The 24268-nt window shown below is 41.7% G+C and overlaps 1 protein-coding gene across 3 annotated transcripts in view; it reads right to left on the bottom strand.

Moving 5' to 3' along the window:
* fbxl17 (F-box and leucine-rich repeat protein 17) overlaps window positions 1-24268 on the bottom strand; it is a 544870-nt gene that overhangs the window by 500316 nt on the left and 20286 nt on the right. For all 3 annotated transcript variants that reach the window (XM_055633232.1, XM_055633233.1, XM_055633231.1), the window contains 2 exons: window positions 21115-21372; window positions 7906-8037 (listed from right to left, as the gene is read on the bottom strand). In XM_055633232.1, coding sequence (XP_055489207.1) covers window positions 7906-8037; window positions 21115-21372 — 390 coding nt within the window. The remainder of the gene's footprint in view (window positions 1-7905; window positions 8038-21114; window positions 21373-24268) is intronic.

Below are 24268 nucleotides of genomic sequence, written 5' to 3'. Positions count from 1 at the left end.
AGAGATGCAAATATCCTTCAAACCAAGTTTGCAGTGTCATTCATTATACAGGAAACAGTGCTCACAGGTGATTAACTGTACAGCATAAATGTGGCAAATCAAATTACTTTGCTAATGGCACCTCATCACTGCTCATGGACCAAAATTATAAATGGATTATGTATATCCGTGCTTGGTTGAATCTAGAATTGCTCCATCCCATCTCTTACTGCCAAATATATGCTCTTACTCACAAATTATACATAAAAATTACAACCAGAAGCATGCCATTTGATCTCTCCTGTACGCTGCACTATTGAAAAATGCTTATAGCTAATTTATTTAGTCTGCACAGTTTTCCAGCACTATCCCATATTCCCTTGATAAACAAATCTATCAATCTCTCTTGAATATATATAGCAAGTGAACCCCACAACCCTCTTGGATAGGGAATTCCAAGGATTCAATATCCTTTGGCAGAATAAACCACATATCAGTCCCAAGTATCTGACCTCTTATTTTGAAACCGTTTTCTAGTTCCACTCATCATAGCTTTAGGAAATTTAATTCCCACATCCATCCGATTAATCCCTGCAAGACTTCTGTCAATGAAATCACCTTTTATTCATTAACCCAGTCTGTTTAATCTCTCTTCGCCTAACTGTTGTTCTCTTATCAGGAATCAAACTGGTGAATAATTATTGCTCCCCTCTTTAGCAAATGTACCCTTACTGTGGTAGAGTGATCAGACTTGCACACAATATTCCTAATTGCAGTCGGACATCCTAAAGGGCCTGTCCCACTTACGTGTCCCAAATTACGAGACCTCGTGGTCGCGTTGAGCCGAGACGGTCGAGCGAAGGTCAGGCGTGATTCAATGCGTACGCACAGCCATCTGGAGCGCGTGACGTCATTTGAAGATGGACACAAAGCTGGAGTAACTCAGCGAGACCGGCAGCATCTCTGGAGAGAAGCAATGGGTGACGTTTCTTGTCGAGACTCTTCTTCAGTCTGAAAAGAAGGGTCTTGACCCGAAACGTCACCCATTGTTTCTCTCCAGAGATGCAGCTGGTCCTGCTGAGTTACTCCTGCATTTTGTGTCTACCTTTAATTTTCTTGGCCCCGCGATGGGAGTAGAAGTGGGGGAAGGTCCAGACCGCAATGGATGTGAGCCCCAGGCCGAGTTCGGCGATCGTTTGCCTGCTTCTGATGCTGTTGAAGGTGAGACGTTGCGTCGCGCCGGAGTCTTGGGCCTGTCCCACTTTGGCCGTCAGTTCCGTGACAGGTCATTGGCGCGCGATGATTTAGTTCACTACAAAAGCCTGTAGCCTGCCAAGTGATAGGTGGATACAAGAGAGGAGAGTTGATTGACAAATGGATGGATATAATGGCAAAGGCTAGAGGTGAAAGGAAGCGAGATCCCCTTTTCACCACTAGCCTATGCCACTTATTCCACCCATTTGTCAAACACCCCCCCCCCCCTTAACTGCATCCACCTATCACTTGCCAGGCTTTGCCGGACCCCCCCACTTCTCATTTCTAACTCTATCCGCCCAATTCCATCAGTCTGGAGTGTGAGCCTGACCCTAAAAGTCATCTGCCCATTCCCTCCAAAGATGTAGCCTGATCCGCTGAGTTCCTTCAGCACTTTCATGCAAAATCCTGACATTTTTCCAACATCATTCCACTGAATGGTGTCTATTTAAGTAGCCTCCTCCAAGGCTCTTCTAATATTGGCTCTGCCAGTCTCCTGGTACCACTGGTTCCCAGGACCGCCCTTAGGTCGGGTGTCTCACCACCATGCAATGTCTTCCTCTCAGAAAATCATTGAACTCTCCATCTCTGACATAGCAGACATAGTGTCCAATGAAGATAGGAGTGGGAAATTGGAGTCTCAAATTGTTTTGTATTAACTGTTAACAATCAAAGTGAAGAATATAAACATGGGAGAGGGGCAGATCAATGCATTACGATTCATATGATCACAGTATTCCAAGACACAAAATAACTAAACAAATAAATAAAATTCTTCCAGCGAAACTGTGGTTTCATTGGTAATTAGCAGAGATTCCAAAGTTCTACCTGCGTGTTTGTTTCAATGATAACCTGCAACAACACAGAGGTGGAGCACTGAAAACTGAAATGAAGCTTGGCAGAAATAAATGACAAACAAAATGTTTGTTATAGGAAAGGAAAAAAATGGTTGTATTACCTGAACTTCATCTGACTATTTTGGAAGCAACATGATTTCTTTAAAGCACATCTTACTGAGGCTTGACCACTGATTTTCTTTATCCTCTGCCTGAAACAGCACTTTAAATTACTTTTAAATTGGACAACTTAATAATGGTCATGAAATAGGTTCAGGAAATATGCTCAATTTAATCAAAGGCAGTTTAAACTAGTGAGGGATGTGCAATATTCACATGGTATTTTCCCCTCATGATCAAATATATCACCCAAGGAAATGTTATTTTGCAAATTATGTCAACGAAAGACCCAGTCCTTTGCTTATCAAAACAAAATAAATTAAACACACTGTGCCTCAGAGGTAAAAGCAACAATACACATTCAAAATATTTAGGATTATTGTCTTCATGTATGGATTTAATTGTTCAGACACAGCAATTTATTATGTGTTCATTGTTCTAAAGTTTTATTTTCTGGTCAGTTAACGCTGGCATAGATTGGTAGTGAGTGCCTGTTGACATCCTGAAGATTAGGGGATGGAAGAAGGGACATCATAAAACAAAGCAAGTGCTGCACAGTAAAAGGAGAAGAAAAGAAATGCAGAATGAATGCTCCTTACTGAATGTTGATATAATAGACTCGGTTTGCAGCTGAAAGCTCACACACTGGCTACCTATTTATGAACACCTTCAGAAAGAAAACTAATGTGTTACAATAGGAAGTACATATGATTGCGGAAAAAAAATTGAAACATGTCTCCATTTTGCTAAAAGATGTAACAAGGTAGTGGGAATCCTCAAGATGTAATGTGCTTGAATTTTCAAAAGGCATTTGACAAGGTACCACATGAATGACTAGGGCATTGATAAATCCTCATGGTACAAGGGGACATTTGTTGGCAAAAACCGAAGATTAGTTATCACAGAGAAGATAGAGTCGGAATAAATGGTTATTTTTTCACACTGGAAGAGATGGATCAATTATTTATGATTTATGTCAATGTGTGTGTGTGTGTCTGTGTGTCTGTGTGTCTGTGTCTGTGTCTGTGTGTGCAAAATGTATAACAAGAATTTTTATGCTGTTACATTTCCTTCCAGAACCTTACATTCTAAAGCGATTGCTGATTTTTTTTATCAAATTACAAATCTCATGCAACAACACAAGGTGGCAGCAGAACAATTGTTCGAAAATAAAATTCTGAAAAAAACAAAAAAAACTTTACATTTAAACCAGCTCAACATGATTATTTTGAAGCCAGAACTGAAGTCTGATGAATTGTTTGCTTTAAATTAATACAAATGCATTTCTCTCCCTCATTTTTAAACCGATTGGAAAGTTTATCCTCCTTCATACGAATAGAAAATTTGTTAAAATGACCAAACAGTAGAAGACACTCATAATTCTTGAATCTATTCACATTCAAGAAATACTTTACAGATCAAAATATAGACTAAACCTTGGAATAAGAAAATATCAGCCTGAAGTTGACAAAATATCATTTTTAAGACATGGATCAAATATTGAATTAAATGTTTGCAAGTATTATTGCAAACTGCACTGTATTGTTAGAATAAATCAGCATTCAACGTCGACAGTAGCTGCTTGAATCTTTATGCAGTTATCTGTGTGATGCTGGAAACTTGAGATGTTATGCTGCATGGATGTTTTTATTTAGGGCAATTAAGTCTTCTATGAAGAAAGCAATTGCTTATGTCATAACACATGTGCAGATTAGGTCCAACAATATATAAATATACAAGTCTCAGAATTGCCATTAGTCTCTTAAAAACAGAGGAGAAACATTCTAGATTAAAATCCACTTTATTCAACATATTGCTTTTATTTGTCTATCTTGTATCCTTTAATCTGATTAACTATTTAAATGAACTATCATTTACATAATTACACAGAAGTACATCCTTGAATTTGTTTAAAGCTTAATTGAAATTGATACATCAAAATCCAGTAAAATCTGATAAGCTGTATTAAATGGCAACTAGTGGGTAGAGAAGATCTAATAACAACTTCATCAGATAGCGAAGAACGGGAATTAAATTCCAATTATTCCTCAACCAGTTTCAACTCAGTGGGAACATGCCTGACCAAATAATTAAATATATTTATGGGTTAACTCTAATTTTGTACTGGAATGACAAATCCTCAAAATGTAGAAAATGGTTTAATTATGTTCAGATATTTGCGACAAAGTAGTTTGTTAAAAAAAACAATATTCAAACAACTAATAGCTCAGGGTAGTTGAAGTAACAGTACTTAACAATAGATTTCTTCTATAGCACTTTGCCAGTGCCACACAAATGAAAACAAAGAGTGAATATAACTGTTCATTATCCATGAAGGAAAGAAGAACCTGCATAACTTACTTCTGAGGTAAAAACTACTGTTAAAATCCATAAAATCCAGGCTCACGACAACCATCAGCAAAAAATCAGGTTCACGACACAAATCAACAAGACTTTATCCACTTTCTCCAACTTATCACTATTACTATTATTCATTCCCAATCCCAAGATTTCCCCACTACTTTGCAAATTGAAGCAGCCACGAGTCTTCAAAAATATTATATAATGCCACCAAAATCTATTTACATAATCCAAAATGCATAATTTGAATCTAATATTTATGATATTTCACAGTATTTATTGTCAGTGTAAATGTTAGGAGCCCAAGGTATAGGAGGAAAGGCGGGTCGGGCAACATCTCTGGAAAACATGGATAGGTGATGGGGGGGGGGGGGGGCCTTCTGTGGTGGTGGGGGGGGGGGGTTGGGGGGGGGGGGGGGGGGGGGGGGGGGGGGGAGAGAAAGCTGAAAGAGACGAGAGGAAGGACAAAGGTATTGTGCGTTAGCATGGATTGAAAACTAGCTATCGCGTGTAAAAAAAGTTAGAATCAATAGTTCCTTTTCAGGCTGGATGGTTGGAGCTAAAAGAATTTCCAGGGATCAGTTCTCGGCCTTCATTTGTTCATTTGTTTACTATTTACATTAATTACCTGGAGGAAGGAACAACATCTAAGTTTGCTGTGATTCAAAAATAGGTGGAAGGTCATGTTGTGATGAGGGTTATATGATTCTATAACGTGATATAAATAAGATGGGTGATTGGACAGAAGTCTGGCATATGGTGTTTAATATGAGGACGTGTGAGGTCATGCACCAAGAGGAATCAAAAGGCAGATTATTTGCCAACAGCACTATAATTAATTTGAGGGATGCATGCTGTTTTTTTTGTAGCTTATGCATATCAAGAATATTTTCCTTTTTGTTCAGGAACTTGCATTTATACTGGATAAGTGTGATGAAAGCTGAAATTAGTCTTGCAGCTCTATTTCTATAGCACTGCATTAGATATATTGTTTGAGCCCACAGCCTTTGCTCATTCCAGTCTACTTCCATATTTTTTGTTACGACATAGAAGGAGGTCATTTAGTGTATTATGCTGACACACAAGGCAATCCCATTCTCCCATTAATTTTCCCTGTCACCTATTCCCACTCATTACCATTAATTCTACCATTCACCCACACTCGGGCAATTTACAGCGCCAATCAACCTCCCAATCCACAGATCTTTAGGATGTGGGAGGAAACCAGAGCATTGTGAAAAACTTATGTGGTCACAGAGAGAGCAAGCAAACTGTACACAGACAACACCAGAGGTCAAAATTGAATCTGGATTGTGAAGCTGTGAAGCAGCAGTTCTGTTAGCTACATCAGTGTGCCACCCCTGTTCTTTAAAATCATGTTAAGAAAATCATATTGTTTGAAAACTGGCTTCAGTGATGAAAGGAAGAAACTGAAGGGTTAACCAAAGGTTTATTCTGTCTGAAGATAGTTGTGAATGCTTCAGCTATATCTTTTCTTGCAGCATGTTGGCTTTAAAAATGCGAATAATCATGAGGACTTATACCCGTTTAACTGTCCACCAGTGCCTGAGAATGAATATTATAATTTTAAATAAACTTTGATCTGATCTATTGAGAAGTTAAATTTGCAGAATTCTGTCCAGTCTGAAGAAGGGTTTCGGCCCGAAACGTTGCCTATCTCCTTTGCTCCATAGATGCTGCTGCACCCACTGCGTTTCTCCAGCATTTTTGTGTACCTTCGATTTTCCAGCATCTGCAGTTCCTTCTTAAACATTCTGTTTCTTCTGTTCAGCATGCACATAATCCTGTGTTGCAGCTACCCTGGATATAACCAGAGCACAAGTCTTCTGGTTCCAGTATACGTTGAATCAGTGTTGATCCCCTAATATTATACCAGGAGTTTACGAACTGTCGTGAAAAACAATCCTACCACTCAAATAGCCTTCATGGTTATGGACACTGGTTTTGCACTACTATATCTGTTTCAACTTAATATCCGTTTCACCCAATGACCCACATATAATGTGGATCTTTACAATCATTGCATGGTGGCCACTCTCCTAATCCACAACTGTAAGAACAAAATGTAGTAGTTTATGCCCTGTGTGGTGTTCTCACTACCTGCTTCAGTATCAGTCCAACTATGTCCTCAAGGGTCACTTTTGGTGACTGCAAAAAACAAAGTGTTGGAGGAAACAGCGGGTCAAGCAGCATCTGTAGGGGGAAATGGACAGACAATGTTTCGGGTCGGAACCCTTCTTCAGAATGAAGGTAACTACTGAGGATAGACACATGGCGGCAGTAGCGAGTCTCGGTGAGAATGTGGTCAAAGAGCAGAAGTGCAGCAGGAATCATAGGAGGAAGAGCAGCTATTGTCCCACAGAACCCCCATCAGGAAGGAGGACAACTACTTCAAATTAGGCACACTTTGAGGAGTTTTAGCTGTGGAGCAATAAAATGGAGACACAAAGGGTGAAATCTTGAATTTAAAAAAAGGCACTGGAGGAGATCAGCAGTTCAGGCAGCATCTGTGGAGGGACGTGGACAGACGATGTTTTGAGTCAGCGTTGTTTGGCCCCAACCCGGGGCATGCACCCTTTTTGGAGCGGGCACCTACGGATGTTGAGCCGGATGGCATCACCCTGCTGCAGACTTCTGCTGCCTCAAACGCAAGAAGCAGAGTCAGCATCCTTCTTCAGACCAGCATCTGCAAACTCGGGTCAGGATCACCAACATCTGCAGCCTATTGTGCCTTAATGTTACTGCTCCACTGCATATCCACGCAAAATATATTTACTTTCAACAGGTTTTGCTCCACTCTCCAACAGGAGTTCTGCAAGACCCACTCTCACTGCTCCTCCTCTGTGATACCTGCTGCTCCTACCCAGACTTGCTACTACAGCCACGGGTCTTTCCTTAACTTTTGGTGACAATGCTGGGTTTGTAGATGATTGAACGTCAGCAATAGAGGTCAGTCACTCAGATTATATTCTACCTTAACCCAAAACCTTCCAAGTATGGTTTAACAGAGAGGAGTATTGATTCTTCAGTTAAGAGAATGGTTTATGGTAATTAGTAGAAGAAATCCATGTTGCCTCTGACAGCATGAAAATGTATCTGGTCCATGGCCTACAACCATTTTACAGTATTTCCTACAAAACAAAATTATTTTCTATTTTCTATTTTCTAAAACTAGAATCAGAACATCATTTTTCAGTAGGGTCTACATATATAAAAATGAAACCCTTCAATTATAATCATTTTTACCCAAGAGAAAGTTTTTTTTTTCTGGTCATGTGACACGCATGTTTATTAATTCATAACACCCGCAGCTCTTCCTTGAATTTCAACATACCAGTTTGTTTTCCTGCATGTAGATTTTCTGCAGCCTTGGGCAGCCCCGTGCTAATGCCATCATGCCTTCATCTGTGATCTTGTAACATTGACCAAAATGGATATCCAAGACATCTGGACATTTCTCTCCCAGCTACAACAGAAAAGAGATTTTTTGCTTTAATTGATAAAGTTAGAACAAATGGCATAAATATGTATGAATACTGTACACTCTTATTAGCATTTCACAATTTCTTGTTAGCCTATCATGTTACCTAAATGCACGTAAATAATACATACAATAGATCTTGTGCTTTTGATGGCACACTGTCTGTACGGAGTTTCAACATTCTCCCCATGATCGCGTTGGTTTTCTCAGAGATCTTCAGTTTCCTCCCACACTCCAAATACATACAGGTTGTGCCAACACAATAACCTGGCTCTCAACACCAGCAATACCAAGGAACTGATTGTGGGCTTTGGAAGGGGTAGGATAGGGACACACAATCCCGTTTATATCAACGTATATATATGGTGGAAAGGGTCAAGAACTTCAAATTCCTGGGCGTGCACATTTCCGAAGATCTTTCCTGGTCCCAGCACACTGATGCAATTATAAAGAAAGCACATCAGCACCTCTACTTCCTGAGAAGACTACGGAGAGTCGGTTTGTCAAAGAGGACTCTCTCGAACTTCTACAGGTGCACAGTAGAGAGCATGCTGACTGGTTGCATCGTGGCTTGGTTCGTCAACTTGAGCGCCCTGAAGAGGAAAAGGATGCAGAAAGTTGTGACCACATCGGCCATCATCGGCTCTGACCTCCCCACCATCGAGGGGATCTATCGCAGTCGCTGCCTCAAAAAGGCAGCCAACATCATCAAGAACCCACACCATTCTGGTCACGCACTCATCTCTCCGCTACCATCGGGCAGAAGGTACAGGAAGCTGAAATCGGATACATCCAGGTTCAGCAACAGCCTCTTCCCCACAGCCATCAGGGTATTAAACTCACCAACAAACAGACTCTGAACTGTAACAGCCTATTGCACTTTATCTGCTTATTTATGTGTATATTGAACTGAACTGTTCTGTATTTTTGCTTACAATATTCTGTTGTGCTGCAGCAAGCAAGAATCTCATTGTCCTATCTGGGACACATGACAATAAACTCTCGTGACTTGACGAGGTTTGTAGGTTAATTGGCTTGGTATAAGTGTAAATTGTCCCTAGTTTGTGTAGAATAGTGTTAATGTGCAGGGATCACTGGTCGGCGCAATCTTGGTGGGCCGAAGGGCCTGTTTCTACGCTATATCTCCAAATTAAACTAAATCCTTTTGTACCACTTAGCTATGAACTATAACCTTGCACCTTTCTACTGTGCGGCACTCGGCATTGTACTTATTCTTGTATTTATTACTACTTTGTGTATACTGTTTACTCTGTAAGCTTCACGTGAACATGGGATTTTGTTGTCCTCTGGTGTATATAATAAAGCAAACTGTAATCTGATCCCTTTCTCTCTTATTAAATCACAATGCAATGTTCACAGTCTTCCAAGCCTCTAGTCCCAATCCTGTAGCAAGTAAAGATTGAATGTTGATGATCAGAAATTTATCCAGTGTATATTTTAACCGTCTGGAATGTTTTTCAGCTAGGCCTGGTGAATCTCAAAGATGCTACATTCTATAATGCTTCCTCTTTAACTCTGTTTATCACATCACCATTTCACAGTGCAGCGAGAATTGGTGAACCACGATGCACAGAAAAATATCCCAGCTTTGGACACTATTTGTGTATCTTAGTTTGCCTACATACATAGTATCCTTCAATGCATCAGATCTACATAAAGCATTACATGAAGATTTCCTGAAGTAAATTCTCGTGACTTATAGCTTTATCCTTTAAGACTTTACATGGAATCTTGCATATTGGATATATGGGCATGTAAATTCCACTCCTCACTATTGGAAAAAGCTAGTAGACAGAATGGGAGGCAGGAAGCAGAAAAGGGAAGCACTCGGACACAAGAGGAGAAAGAAGAAAAAGGAAATAAACAGAGAATAAGAGGCGGGGGGTTTCTTAAATGTGCATATTTCAATGCTAGGAGCATTGTAAGAAAGGTGGATGAGTTTAGAGTCTGGATAGACACCTGGAAGTATGATGTTGTGGCGATCAGTGAAACATGGTTGCAGGAGGGCTGTGATTAGAAACTAAATATTCCAGGATTTTGTTGCTTCAGGTGTGATAGAATTGGAGGGGCAAGAGGTGGAAGTGTTGCATTGCTAGTCAGGGAAGATATTACAGCAGTGCTTTGGCAGGATAGATTGGAGGGCTCATCTAGGGAGGCTATTTGGGTGGAACTGAGAAGTGGGAAAGGTGTAGCAACACTTATAGGGGTGTATTGTAGACCGCCAAATGGGGATCGAGAATTGGAAGAGCAAATATGTAAGGAGATTGCAGATATTAGTAGTAAGCACAAGATAGTGATTGTGGGAGATTTCAACTTTCCACACATAGACTGGGAAACACATTCTGTAAATGGGCTGGATGGTTTGGAGTTTGTAAAATGTGTGCAGGACAGTTTTTTGCAGCAATACATAGAGGTACCTACTAGAGGAGGGGCAGTGCTGGACCTCCTGTTAGGAAATGAGACAGGACAGGTGGTGGAGGTATGCGTTGGGGAGCACTTCAAGTCCAGTGATCACAATACCATTAGTTTCAATATAATTATGGAGAGGGTCAGAACTGGACCTAGGGTTGAGATTTTTGATTGGAGAAAGGCTAACTTTGATGAGATGCGAAATGATTTAAAAGGAGTGAACTGGGACATTTTGTTTTATGGGAAGGATGTAGAAGAGAAATGGAGGACATTTAAAGGGGAACTTTTAAGAGTACAGAATCTTTATGTCCCTGTTCGGTTGAAAGGAAACAGTAAAAATTGGAAAGAGCCCTGGTTTTCAAGGGAAATTGGACGTCTTGTTCGGAAAAAGAGGGAGATCTACAATAATTATAGGCAGCATGAAGTAAATGAGGTGCTTGAGGAGTATAAGGAATGTAAAAAGAATCTTAAGAAAGAAATTAGAAAAGCTAAAAGACGATATGAGGTAGCTTTGGCAAGTAAGGTGAAAGTAAATCCAAAAGGTTTCTACAGCTATATTAATAGCAAAAGGATAACACGAGTTAAAATTGGTCCATTGGACAGACAGAGTGGACAGCTATCTGCAGAGCCAAAAGAGATGGGGGAGATATTGAACAATTTCTTTTCTTCGGTATTCACCAAGGAGAAGGATATTGAATTATGTGAGGTAAGGGAAAGTAGTAGAGTAGGTATGGATACTATGAGTTTCAAAGTAAAAGAAGTACTGACACTTTTGAAAAATATAAAAATGGATAAGTCTCCAGGTCCTGACAGGATATTCCCTAGGACATTGAGGGAAGTTAGTGTAGAAATAGCCGGGGCTATGACAGAAATATTTCAAATGTCATTAGAAACGGGAATAGTGCCGGAGGATTGGTGTACTGCGCATGTTGTTCCATTGTTTAAAAAGGGGTCTAAGAGTAAACCTAGCAATTATAGACCTGTTAGTTTGACTTCAGTGGTGGGGAAATTAATGGAAAAGATACTTACAGATAATATATATAAGCATCTGGATAAACAGGGTCTGATCAGGAACAGTCAACATGGATTTGTGTCTGGAAGGTCATGTTTGACTAATCTTCTTGAATTTTTTGAAGAGGCTACTAGGGAAATTGATGAGGGTAAAGCAGTGGATGTTGTCTATATGGACTTTAGTAAGGCCTTTGACAAGGTTCCTCATGGAAGGTTGGTTAAGAAGGTTCAACTGTTGGGTATAAATGCAGGAGTAGCAAGATGGATTCAACAGTGGCTGAATGGGAGACGCCAGAGAGTAATGGTGGATGGCTGTTTGTCGGGTTGGAGGCCAGTGACTAGTGGGGTGCCTCAGGGATCTGTGTTGGGTCCTTTGTTGTTTGTCATGTACATCAATGATCTGGATGAAGGTGTGGTAAATTGGATTTGTAAGTATGCAGATGATACCAAGATAGGGGGTGTTGTGGATAATGAAGAGGATTTCCAAAGTCTACCGAGTGATTTAGGCCATTTGGAAGAATGGGCTGAAAGATGGCAGATGGAGTTTAATGCTGATAAATGTGAGGTGCTACAGCTTGGCAGGACAAATCAAAATAGGACGTACATGGTAAATGGTAGGGAATAGAAGAATGCAGTTGAACAGAGGGATCTGGATATAACCGTGCATAGTTCCTTGAAGGTGGAATCTCATATAGACAGGGTGGTAAAGAAAGCTTTTGGCATGCTAGTCTTTATAAATCAGAGCATTGAGTATAGAAGCTGGGATGTAATGTTAAAATTGTACAAGGCATTGGTGAGACCAAATCTGGAGTATGGTGTACAATTTTGGTCGCCCAATTATAGGAAGGATGTCAACAAAATAGAGAGAGTACAGAGGAGATTTACTAGAATGTTGCCTGGGTTTCAACAACTAAGTTACAGAGATAGGTTGAATAAGTTAGGTCTTTATTCTCTGGAGCGCAGAAGGTTAAGGGGGGACTTGATAGGGGTCTTTAAAATGATGAGAGAGATAGACAGAGTTGATGTGGATTCAAACAAGAGGACATGACTTCAGAATTAAGGGACAGAAGTTTAGCGGTAACATGAGGGGGAACTTCTTTACTCAGAGAGTGGTAGCGGTGTGGAATGAGCTTCCAGTGGAAGTGGTGGAGGCAGGTTCGTTGGTATCATTTTAAAAATAAATTGGATAGGCATATGGATGAGAAGGGAATGGAGGGTTATGGTATGAGTCAGGCAGGTGAGACCAAGGGAAAATAATTGTTCGGCACGGACTTGTAGGGCCGAGATGGCCTGTTTCCGTGCTGTAATTGTTATATGGTTATATGGATGTGGTATCAATCTCGGAAACTCGTATCATTAATCGTAAAATAATATTATAGAACATAGCTCACTAAATCAACTTTAAGCAATTTTTAAGATGGTATACATTGGTAAGCATTATGCTATCAAACTCGCACAACATTAGCAAGAAAGATAACAATCAGACCTCACACTTAAGAGGTTGTTTAAACACTGCACAGATAAATTATTGATGGCAATTGATTTAAATGGTTTTGTGTAACAGTACCATATTTAGAATGCAATTCTCTCAAGATGAACTTTTGCTGCATCAAAAGTATAATTGATAGAACTTATAATTGATGTATTTTAAATATATCTGTTGAAAGACTTTAATTTGTTGAAAAACATAAGTCCAATTATCTAATGGTGGCCGATTGGGAAAGGGGGAGATGCAGCGAGACCTGGGTGTCATGGTACACCAGTCATTGAAGGTAGGCATGCAGGTGCAGCAGGCAGTAAAGAAAGCGAATGGTATGTTAGCTTTCATTGCAAAAGGATTTGAGTATAGGAGCAGAGAGGTTCTACTGCAGTTGTACAGGGTCTTGGTGAGACCACACCTGGAGTATTGCGTACAGTTTTGGTCTCCAAATCTGAGGAAGGACATTATTGCCATAGAGGGATTGCAGAGACGGTTCACCAGACTGATTCCTGGGATGTCAGGACTGTCTTATGAAGAAAGACTGGATAGACTTGGTTTATACTCTCTAGAATTTAGAAGATTGAGAGGGGATCTTATAGAAACTTACAAAATTCTTAAAGGGGTTGGACAGGCTAGATGCAGGAAGATTGTTCCCGATGTTGGGGAAGTCCAGGACAAGGGGTCACAGCTTAAGGATAAAGGGGAAATCCTTTAAAAACCGAGATGTCAAGAACTTTTTTCACACACAGAGAGTGGTGAATCTCTGGAACTCTCTGTCACAGAGGGTAGTTGAGGCCAGTTCATTGGCTATATTTAAGAGGGAGTTAGATGTGGCCCTTGTGGCTAAGGGGATCAGGGGGTATGGAGAGAAGGCAGGTACGGGATACTGAGTTGGATAATCAGCCATGATCATATTGAATGGCGGTGCAGGCTCGAAGGGCCGAATGGCCTACTCCTGCACCTAATTTCTATGTTTCTATGTTTCCAAGCCCAGCCAATTTGTCCAGCCCAGGCCGTGCTCACCCACTTCCCACTTTACAGCCGCTTCCCATCAGCTGCCAGCAATGAGGGATAACTGAGGGATAGCCGTCAATCTTTCTTGGCTAACAACCTAACCTTCGGCCTCCAAGACGCATGTAATTTTGGGTAAAAAAAAATAGCGTTCTCATTGCCGAGAAATACAGTAAAACACAAGTGAATTCTGGAATCATCACCATGATTTACAAAAAGGATTTTACAAGTTCATTAAAATAATCTCTTAGTTTATTTAAACAAGGATTCTTTTTTCTTACTCTAGCCATAATGTGTTTTATAAAGTAAGTGGACAAATATTCCTTTCACTCAATGATTTCTGCACTGCCATAATTAATTTTCTATACAAGATTACAACACTTAGTTCTCAGTAAAGTCACTGAACATGCTGAATTATGGTACTCTAAATAATTCTCAAGAGCATCAAATTATTATTGATTATTTGTAAAACCAGATTTGATAGGGCTATAAATGTTCCTGTGTCATTCTAATTCATTTCCACATTAACAGAGATCAATGGAGTAGTGTCAAGTCAAGTTTATTTGTCACATACACATACGAGATGTGCAGTGAAATGAAAGTGGCAATGCTCGCGGACTTTTATGCAAAAGACAAACAACCAAAAAACTATAAACACAATCATAACACACATATTCTTTTACATAATAAATAATGGAAGGAAAAACGTTCAGTAGAGTTAGTCCCTGGTGAGATAGGCGTTTACAATGGCCTCTGGGAAGAAACTCCTTCTCGACCTCTCCGTTCTCACCGCATGGCAACGGAGGCGTTTGCCTGACCGTAGCAGCTGGAACAGTCCGTTGCAGGGGTGGAAGGGGTCTCTCATGATATTGTTGGCTCTGGAGTTGCACCTCCTGTTGTATAGTTCCTGCAGGGGGGCAAGTGAAGTTCCCATAGTGCGTTCGGCCGAACGCACTACTCTCTGCAGAGCCTTCTTGTCCTTGGCAGAGCAATTCCCAAACCAGGTGGTAATGTTCCCGGACAAGATGCTTTCCACCGCCGCTGCGTAGAAGCACTGGAGGATCCTCGGAGACACGCTGAATTTCCTCAATTGCCTGAGGTGGTAAAGGCGCTGCCTTGCCTTACTCACGAGTGCTGAGGCGTGTGACGCCCTTGTCATATCCTCGGAGATGTGGACTCTCAGATATTTAAAACAATTCACCCTATCCACAGGATCCCCATTTATCCTCAATGGAGTGTACGTCCTCGGATGATGTGCCCTCCTAAAGTCCATGATCAGCTCCTTCGTTTTTTTGATATTCAAGAGGAGGCTGTTATCCTGGCACCAGAGTGCTAGACCAGCCACCTCCTCCCGGTAGGCCTTCTCATCGTTGTCTGAGATCAGGCCCACCACCACAGTGTCATCAGCAAACTTAATTAATGAGTTGGAGCTGAACCTAGCCTAGTGTTGTGTCCAGAGTACACAACACTCCTGCTCCATGGGTTTCCATAAAAGGAGAGAGGAAGATTTGCATTTATTTAACCCTTTTCACACATTCAAGATGTGCCAAAATAATTTCCCAGTAAGATAAACACTCTTGAACTACAGTCTATTAATAATTTGGGAGGCATCGTCTGGCGAGTGAGGGGAGCAAGGACAATAACAACAATGATATTCTTATTCATAAACTAAGATAATTTTCTTGCATTGTTGCTTGCAAAAATAAATGTCAGGGCCAAAGAATTTCCATATTATCTTCAAACAGTGGAATGAAATTGTTGCCCATCCAATTGCTCATTTCAAGGGCACTACATCAAAAAGACAATACACCTTCATGAACTTGTCCATTTTCTGTCTTTCAATTAAGTCATGACTGGTTTATACATGAACTATATTTTCTACCTTTGTTCCACGATTTCCTTACCTTTCTCAAGCAAATCAACACCGAATCACAAGCCTGTTGTGTACTTATGTTTACAGTTTAGAGGACTGATGGGGTGAAAGGTAAGGACTAGGGGGACAGTCCCTGTTGCGACTAAAGGGAGAAAGGGCGAAGCTGCAGGGTACCGAGGAGACACATTTGAGGGCCTCATCTACGATGGAAGGGAGGAACCCCTGTTCTCTGAAGAATGAGGACATCGTGGATATCCTGGAATGGAGTAGGTATGTTACAAAACCTACCTGAATCGTCGTTGAGGATCTGTCCCAGCCCCGTGTGTGTGATTTTGGCGCTGTTTGGAGGGGGCGGGTTTAAAACGCGATTTTTACTAGGCTGTTGCAATCGAAAATGTTCAGCCTAGTAAATCATTAACGGAAAATCGCTGAAAGACCCCGTCGCAAAAGGTATTATTAGTTTTTATGGCCTTCTATAATAGTTATAGTAGTTTAAAAATCACTCTCTCAACTCGCAACCTCTCGCAGCCCCAGGGTTTTATAAAGCAAACAATTAAAGGTATGTACCTTATTTTTAGAATAAAAGGGGCTTCTTAAGAACCCTGTAATATAAAGTTTTCTATAGCAAGTAGTTCATTTTGGGCTCTTTATATCCCGCAGTATTTTTCTGGGCATTTGAGGGCACAAATCCACTGCAATGTGAACGTTCTAAACCAGCGCGTTCACAGGATCCCACTAGAAAGCTGATTTTAAAATGGACTTTAATTTACAGCAATTGAACACTAAATTCCTTCCATTTGGCCTATAAATTGATGTAAATGAGATTTAAAAATCATGTTTTATTGTGAATTATTTGTGAATATTATTTGGACACTTAGGCTATTTAAAAATGTTAATCATTTATTAAGAAATGGATAGATGTTTAGATCTAGTAATTGAAGTTTGAAATTAGCTACAATTGGGTAACTAACTAATTATATGCTTTAATTTCAGGTCATACAAGTAAGATTATTTTATATTTGTTTCAGAATGGTTCAATCTATGATAACTGAAAATTTCATTCAGTTCTCTTAATTTTTAAGAAGGTTATGGGCTTTTGACTGTCCATGATCACAGCTTTTTTGTTATGTCCATAGAAAATCAATAGGGAACAAGATGCTAATTTCCGAGTATGAAAATGGCCATAACTTTTTTATTACTTGAGATATGAAAGTGAATTAGGTGCCAAATTAAACTTATTGTTATGCTTTATCTGATGGGATAAATTGCAGACTTGATTTTTTAAATCTCAAAATTTTGTAACATTGCTATATGGAGTCAAGTCAAGTCAAATTTATTCGTCACATACAATACGAGATTTGTGGCGTGGCAATGCTGTAAACTATATTCTGTGCTCTTGCTCTGTATCTTTCTATTAGTTCTACCTGTTGAACTTGAGTTTGGCTTGATTGTATTTACGTATAATATTATCTGATCTGATTGGATAGCATGCAAAACAAAACTACTTCAGTATACATCCAGGGCTCTCACTTAACTTTTTTTCCAGCCGGGCAACCTAGGCAGCTTTTTAGGTTGTTAAATGACAGTTTAGATCAAGATCAAGATTCAATTTAATTGTCATTTGGACCCCTTGAGGTCCAAACGAAATGCCGTTTCTGCAGCCATACATTACAAACAAATAGACCTAAGACACAACATAATTTACATAAACATCCATCACATCGCTGTGATGGAAGGCCAAAAAAAACTTATCTCTCCACTGCACTCCCCCCCCCCCCCCCCGATGTCAGAGTCAAAGTCAAAGCCCCCGCTGGCGATGTCCCACAGCCATTAAAGCCACGGCCGGGTGGTGCGAGGTCGCACACCGGGTCTTGGTGTTAGAGCCCCCGGCGTGCGCTCGCAGAGTCCCGCGGCCATTCCAAGCCGCGCGGGGCGGTGCTGTGAGACCCCGCTCCAGGAGCTCTTCGACCCCGCAACTCGGGCGGGAGAAGTCGCCGTTGCGAGAGCCCTGAAAAGCGGTCTCCCTCCAGGGACCCGCGGGCTCCCGGTGCCGCCGTCCGCCAGACCCGCAGTTGCAGCCTCCGAATCTCCGGAGGTCGGGCCGCAGCAGCAGCAGCGCTCCACCACCGCTCCACCCGCTCTGGACTCGGCCAGCTCCGCGATGGTGAGGTGAGTCGTCGGCACCAGAGCCCCCGGTCTTCTCCTGTTGGAGGCCGCTCCTCGTTGCAGCCCCAACGACAACGGAGACCCGACAAGAAAAGGTCCCGTGCAGGGAGAGATTTAAAAGTTACCCCCTCCCTCCCACCCCACCCCCACACACACCCCAACAAAAAATAACAAAAACTACATAGAAACATAGACAAAAAATAATTAAAACGCGGACGGGCTGCAGAGGCCGCTGCTGACGAGAGTCGCGCCGCCTACCGGATAGGTGGTCATTTAAGACGGCTTGCATGACGTGTACGATATTGTGCTCGGACGAAGTGCGTAGTTGCCAGTCGGAATTATGCACAATGAAGCATTCACATATTATTTCTGCTTCAAATAAAGTCACAAACTAAACATATTCATCAATCAAGACATGATATATACCACAATGACATGCAGCAAAATTATAATACTGTATCTCAACTCTTTTTACACGTTGCAATGAATGTAATTTCTATTATTTCTTTCCACTTCCAAAAATGTGGTTGGATTATTCAGCGTATGATCAACCTCGGTGAGACCAAGCGCAGGCTTGGTGATCGCTTCGCACAACACCTCCGCTCGGTTCGCAAAACCAACCTGATCTCCCGGTGATTCAGCACTTCAACTCCCCCTCCCATTCCGAATCCGACCTTTCTGTCCTGGGTCTCCTCCATGACCAGAGTGAGGTCCACCATAAATTGGAGGAGCAGCACCTTGTATTTCGCTTGGGCAGTTTACACCCCAGTGGTATGAACATTGACTTCTCCAATTTCAGGTAGTCCCTGCTTTCTCCTCCCCTTCCCAGCTCTCCCTCCGCCTCTTCCTGGCTCTGCCTCTTCCTTCCCCTCTCCCCCCCCCCCCACCCTCACATCAGTCTGATGAAGGGTCTCGACCCGAAACGTTGCCTATTTTCTTCGCTCCATAGATGCTGCCTCACCCGTTTCTCCAGCATTTTTGTCTACCCATTCACACAAGTTCAGTTATCCTACTTTCCTCACCCACTCCCTAAACATTAGGGGCAATTTTACAGAGACAAATTAACCTACAAAGCCAATGCGTTTTGGGATGTGGGAGGAAATCCACACGCTTGCAGGGAGAATGTGCAAATTCAACACAGACAGTGCCCGAGGACAGGCACGGAAATCGCTATCAAAACATGGGGACGCAATTTCTTGGCGGCCGCTCGCGCATGCGCACGCACTCTCACATACACACACGCAAACAAGGGTCCCGACCCAAAACATCACCCATCCTTTAACTCCAGAGAAGCTGCCTGACCATCTGAGTTACTGCAGCACTTTGTGTCTACCTTAATGTTTGGAGTTTTAAACAATCCTAACATCAGACGGGAGCGGTGTCCCCAGGCCCACAGCCAGCACAGAGAAGCAGCGCGAAATCCAGCTCAACTCTGCCTGTTAACCTACAAGCCCTACCTGGACTTACGTGAATGACGGCCCAGGCTTACAGCCAGCGCGGAGAAGCAGCGCTAAATCCAGCTCAACTCTGCCTGTCTCGCCGGTTTAACCTAGAGCCCTGCCTGGACTGACGGGACACCAGTCCGAAGCCGTGGAGCTAGCGGTGCTTCTCCACGTAGGCTGTAAACCTGGGCCGTCATTCACGCAAGTCCAGGTAGGGCTTGTAGGTTAACAGGCAGAGTTGAGCTGGATTTAGCGCTGCTTCTCTGCGCTGGCAAAACGAAAAAATAATTTTAGCTTTTAACAAAGGAACAATAAATACAACTAATTCATAGTTTGAAATCAGTATTTTCTTACCTAGAAGAATCAAAGCTGGAAAACAGAAGAAATGAAGGTGTATATGTACACAGCTCCACTGCTTTCCAGCAATGTTTATGCATAGTGACCTTTGACCTGGGCATGCGCAGTCGCTATACCGAACTCGCTTATTATTTCCATCCTTTTTCCTTCGATCCATAATCCTCCACAAGCGGCAGCACATCTAAAACTACAACTATATTCACCTTGCATGTCATGTATCAGTTGTCATCACCCACTTTATTCTATAAAGGGAATTGGGAATGAAAAGGAACTAGGTGCAGGATTCCCAAAATGTTAATTTGCAAGTCAAATTGGTAGTACGGAAAGCAAACTTAATGCACGCATTTATTTCAAGAGGGCGAGAATACAAAAACAGGGATGTCATGCTGAGGCTCTATAAGGCACTGGTCAGGCCGCATTTGGAGTATTGTGAGCATATCTGCGGAAGGATGTGCAGGCTCTGGAGAGAGTGCAGAGGAGGACTACGAGAATGATCACAGGAATGAGTGGGTTAAGAAATGATGAGCGTTTGATGGCACTGAGGTGCTACTCGCTGGAGTTTAGAAAAATGAGGGGAGACCTCAACGAAACTTACCAAATAGTGAAATGCCTGGATAGAGTGGATGTGAAGAGAATGTTTCCACTGGTGGGAGAGTCTAGGACCGCAGATCATAGCCTCAGAATTAAAGGACATTCCTTTAGGAAGATGACGATGAATTTCTTTAGTCAGAGTGGTGAATCTGTGGAATTCATTGCCATAAAAGGCTGTGGAGGCCGTCAATGGATTATTTTGATGGCAGAGATAGATACTTGATTAATACAGGTGTCAGGGGTTATGGTGAGAAGGCAGGAGAATGGGGTGAGGAGGGCAAGATAGATCAGCTATGATTGAATGACGGAGAAGACATGATGAGCCAAATGGCCTAATTCTGCTCCTATCACTATGAAGTTATGACTCGAGGAATAACATCAGCCCCTTTGATCTGCAAATGCAACTTAATCTTTCCAACCATAATGTGTATTTTTCATTTCATGAAGAAGCAGACTGGAAACATTTATTCTCAGTAATTGTTAAAAAAATAAAAATGCTTGCAAATAATTTAATCAAGTGAATCCAACCCCAAATGAATGAAATACTGTTTGATTATTAATCAATGGACTGTGATACTGTGAGCATGTTCATCTAATACTTTAAAAATCCCTGGACAGTCTAAAATAGATTTAGAACATCTAATAGATCAAAGAAGCTCAAAAAAGATAGCAAATAAAATACTTAATAATAAAACAAATACCTGTTGTAAAGATTCGTCCGTTAGCTTATCTTGGTTTCCAACATGCACTTTCTGCAGTAAAGGGCAATGGCAAGCAATTGCAATGAGCGAAATGTCACTAAGTTGCTTGCATCGATATGCTATATATTTCTGCAGTCCTGGACTCTGCATTGCTATGGAACTCACTCCAGTGTCAGAGATATTTCGACAATCAGATATATTAATTTGGATTCTGTTTCGGTTCTTTGATGCAATTCGCTTGAGTACATCATCGGTGACCTGTCAATAAACAAGAAATGAAAATCAGTTTAATCAATTTAAATATACATAATCAAAGTTAGGGTGTCATTCTATTCTCTCTCAGGCGCTGACTGGCCCACTAACTTCCTCAAGCTCTTAGTGTTTTGCTCAGGATACTCTTGTATCTCTGATTATTACCGGTTCAGTACAATTTCAGGAACAAATACTATCGGTTTAATTTTCATCTTGGGATTTTCTTTCCCAGAGCTTAAAAGAAACACCTTCATGAACCAAAGAAAAACAAAACATAACAGAAAAAGAACAACCAAGGGAAAAAAGTTGTTCGGCACGGACTTGTAGGGCCGAGATGGCCTGTTTCCGTGCTGTAATTGTTATATGGTTATATGGTTAACCATTTTCACGTGAAAGTATATTACAGTGAAACATCTTTAATTACAGTGCCCTCCATATTTTTTGGGACAAACACCCACAATTTATTTATTTGCCTCTGTACTCCACAATTTGAGATTTGTAATAGAAAACATCACATGTGGTTAAAGTGCACATTGTCAGATTTTAATAAAGGCTATATTTTATACATTTTGGTTTCACCATGCAGAAATTACAGCAGTGTTTATACATAGGTCCCCCCCATTTCAGGGCACCATAATGTTTGGGACACAGCAATGTCACTTAAATGAAAGCAGTCATGTTTTGTATTTTGTTGCATATTCTTTGCAAGCAATGACTGCTTGAAGTATTCGATTCATAGACATCACCAGTTGCTGGGTGTCTTATCTGGTGATGCTCTGCCAGGCCTGTATTGCAGCCATCTTTAGCTTATGCTTGTTTTGGGGGCCAGTTCCTTTCAGTTTACTCTTCAGCATATAAAAGGCATGCTCAATTGGGTTCAGATCGGGTGATTGACTTGGCCACTCAAGAATTTACCATTTTTTAAGCTTTGAAAAACTCCTTTGTTGCTTTAGCAGTATTTTTGGGATCATTGTCTTGCTGTAGAATGAACCGCCGGACAATGAATTTTGAGGCATTTGTTTGAACTTGAGCTGATAGGATGTGTCTATTCACTTCAGAATTCATTATGCTACTTCCATCAGCAGTTGTATCATCAATGAAGATAAGCAAGCCAGTACCTACAGCAGCCATACATGCCCAGGCCATAACACCCCCACCACCGTGTTTCACAGATGAGGTGGTATGCTTTGGATCTTGGGCAGTTCTTTCTCTCCTCCATACTATGCTCTTGCCATCACTCTGATATGTTAATCTTCGTCTCATCTATCCACAAGACCATTTTCCAGAACTGTGGTTTTAAGTACTTCTTGGCAAATAGTAACCTGGCCATCCTATTTTTGTGGCTAACCAGTGGTTTGCATCTTGCAGTGTAGCTTCTATATTTCTGTTCATTAAGTCTTCTGCGGATAGTGGTCATTGACAAACTCACACCTGACTCCTAAAGAGTGTTTCTGATCGGTCGGACAAGTGTTTGGGGATTTTTCTTTATTATAGAGAGAATTCTGTCATCAGCTGTGGAGGTCTTCCTTAACCTGCCAGTCCCTTTATGATTAGTAAGCTCACCAGTGCTCTCTTTATTCTTAACTAGACCAAGTGGGACCCATTAGGTCCGGTCCGTCTTTTTTTTAATTAAAATGCAACTCGATTAAAACAAAATGTTTTTTTTTAAATGAAACTTGTTTAAAATAAAAGTCAATCAATGCAATAGCGATTTTTTTAAATTGCAAGTATTATTGAAAGAATCGCGCAAAGTTAAAAATATATCTACACTATTACTAAAATTCTCATCTTAATTACTTCCTGTCTAGGTTGTAAATAAATTTTAGAAAAAAATGCTACCCTATATCGCTATGATTTTTTTCACCATCTTACTCATCATCCTCTCCTCCAACCGCCCCAAGGTTATTTCCGATCGGTGAAATATTAAAAGTTATGAATGTTTTTTTAAAAATTGTGAGATCAGCAGATTGGTCTTCTCGCCCGTCAGTCACCATGATGAAGGTAACGCCCCTTCTGGGGGGGCTAGGAGAATAAAGCCCCAGAGGCTGGACGTGAGTCAGTCATCCCGGAAGACCGTGAGTGAGAGTTCAGTCCAGAGCTGTGAGTCTACGCCGTGAGTGAACTGAACTGTGAGTCCGCACTGTGATGCTTGAACTGAATTGAAGGGTTGGTCTGCACTGGGCTGCTTGAACTGAATTGAAGGGTTGGGCTACTTGAACTGAATGTCGCGCTCATTCCGGAAGTCCCACCTACTACGGAAGCCCCGGTCAGGGGAGAGGCCGCGCTCAAACGCGCGAGTAGATTCAAGAGAGTTTTACTGTCACATATATGTAGTGTGTGAGTCTGTGAGAGTGTGTGATGGATGGTGTGAGTGTGGGTGTGTGTGTGTGTGTGAGATGGTGGGTGTGTGTGAGATGGAGGGTGTGTGTGAGATGGAGGGTGTGTGTGTGTGTGAGATGGGAGTGTGTGTGTGTGTGAGATGGAGGGTGTGTGTGTGTGTGAGATGGAGCGTTTGTCTCTGTGAGAAGGAGTGTGTGTCTGTGATGGAGGGTGTGTGTCTGTGATGGAGGGTGTGTGTGTGTGTTGTGTGAGCCCACCAGCTGTGTGTGAGTCGACTGCCGGTCCACCAGCCGTGAGTCGGCTGCCAGCCCACCAGGCCCGAGTGACTGAGCTGCCAGCCCACCAGGCCCGAGTGACTGAGCTGCCAGCCCACCAGGCCCGAGTGACTGAGATGCCAGCCCACCAGGCCCGAGTGACTGAGCTGCCAGCCCACCAGGCCCGAGTGACTGAGCTGCCAGCCAAATAATCCATTTGGCCCACAATGTCCATACTAGCCCTCAGGAAACCAGTTCCTTTGGCCCACAACTTCCATACTGGCCCTCCAGAAAGCCCCCACCCCATT

This window comes from Leucoraja erinacea, chromosome 3 (genome assembly GCF_028641065.1).
Source record: "Leucoraja erinacea ecotype New England chromosome 3, Leri_hhj_1, whole genome shotgun sequence".
Taxonomy (NCBI): Eukaryota; Metazoa; Chordata; class Chondrichthyes; order Rajiformes; family Rajidae; genus Leucoraja; species Leucoraja erinaceus.
This window is presented reverse-complemented; position numbering and strand designations above follow the sequence as displayed.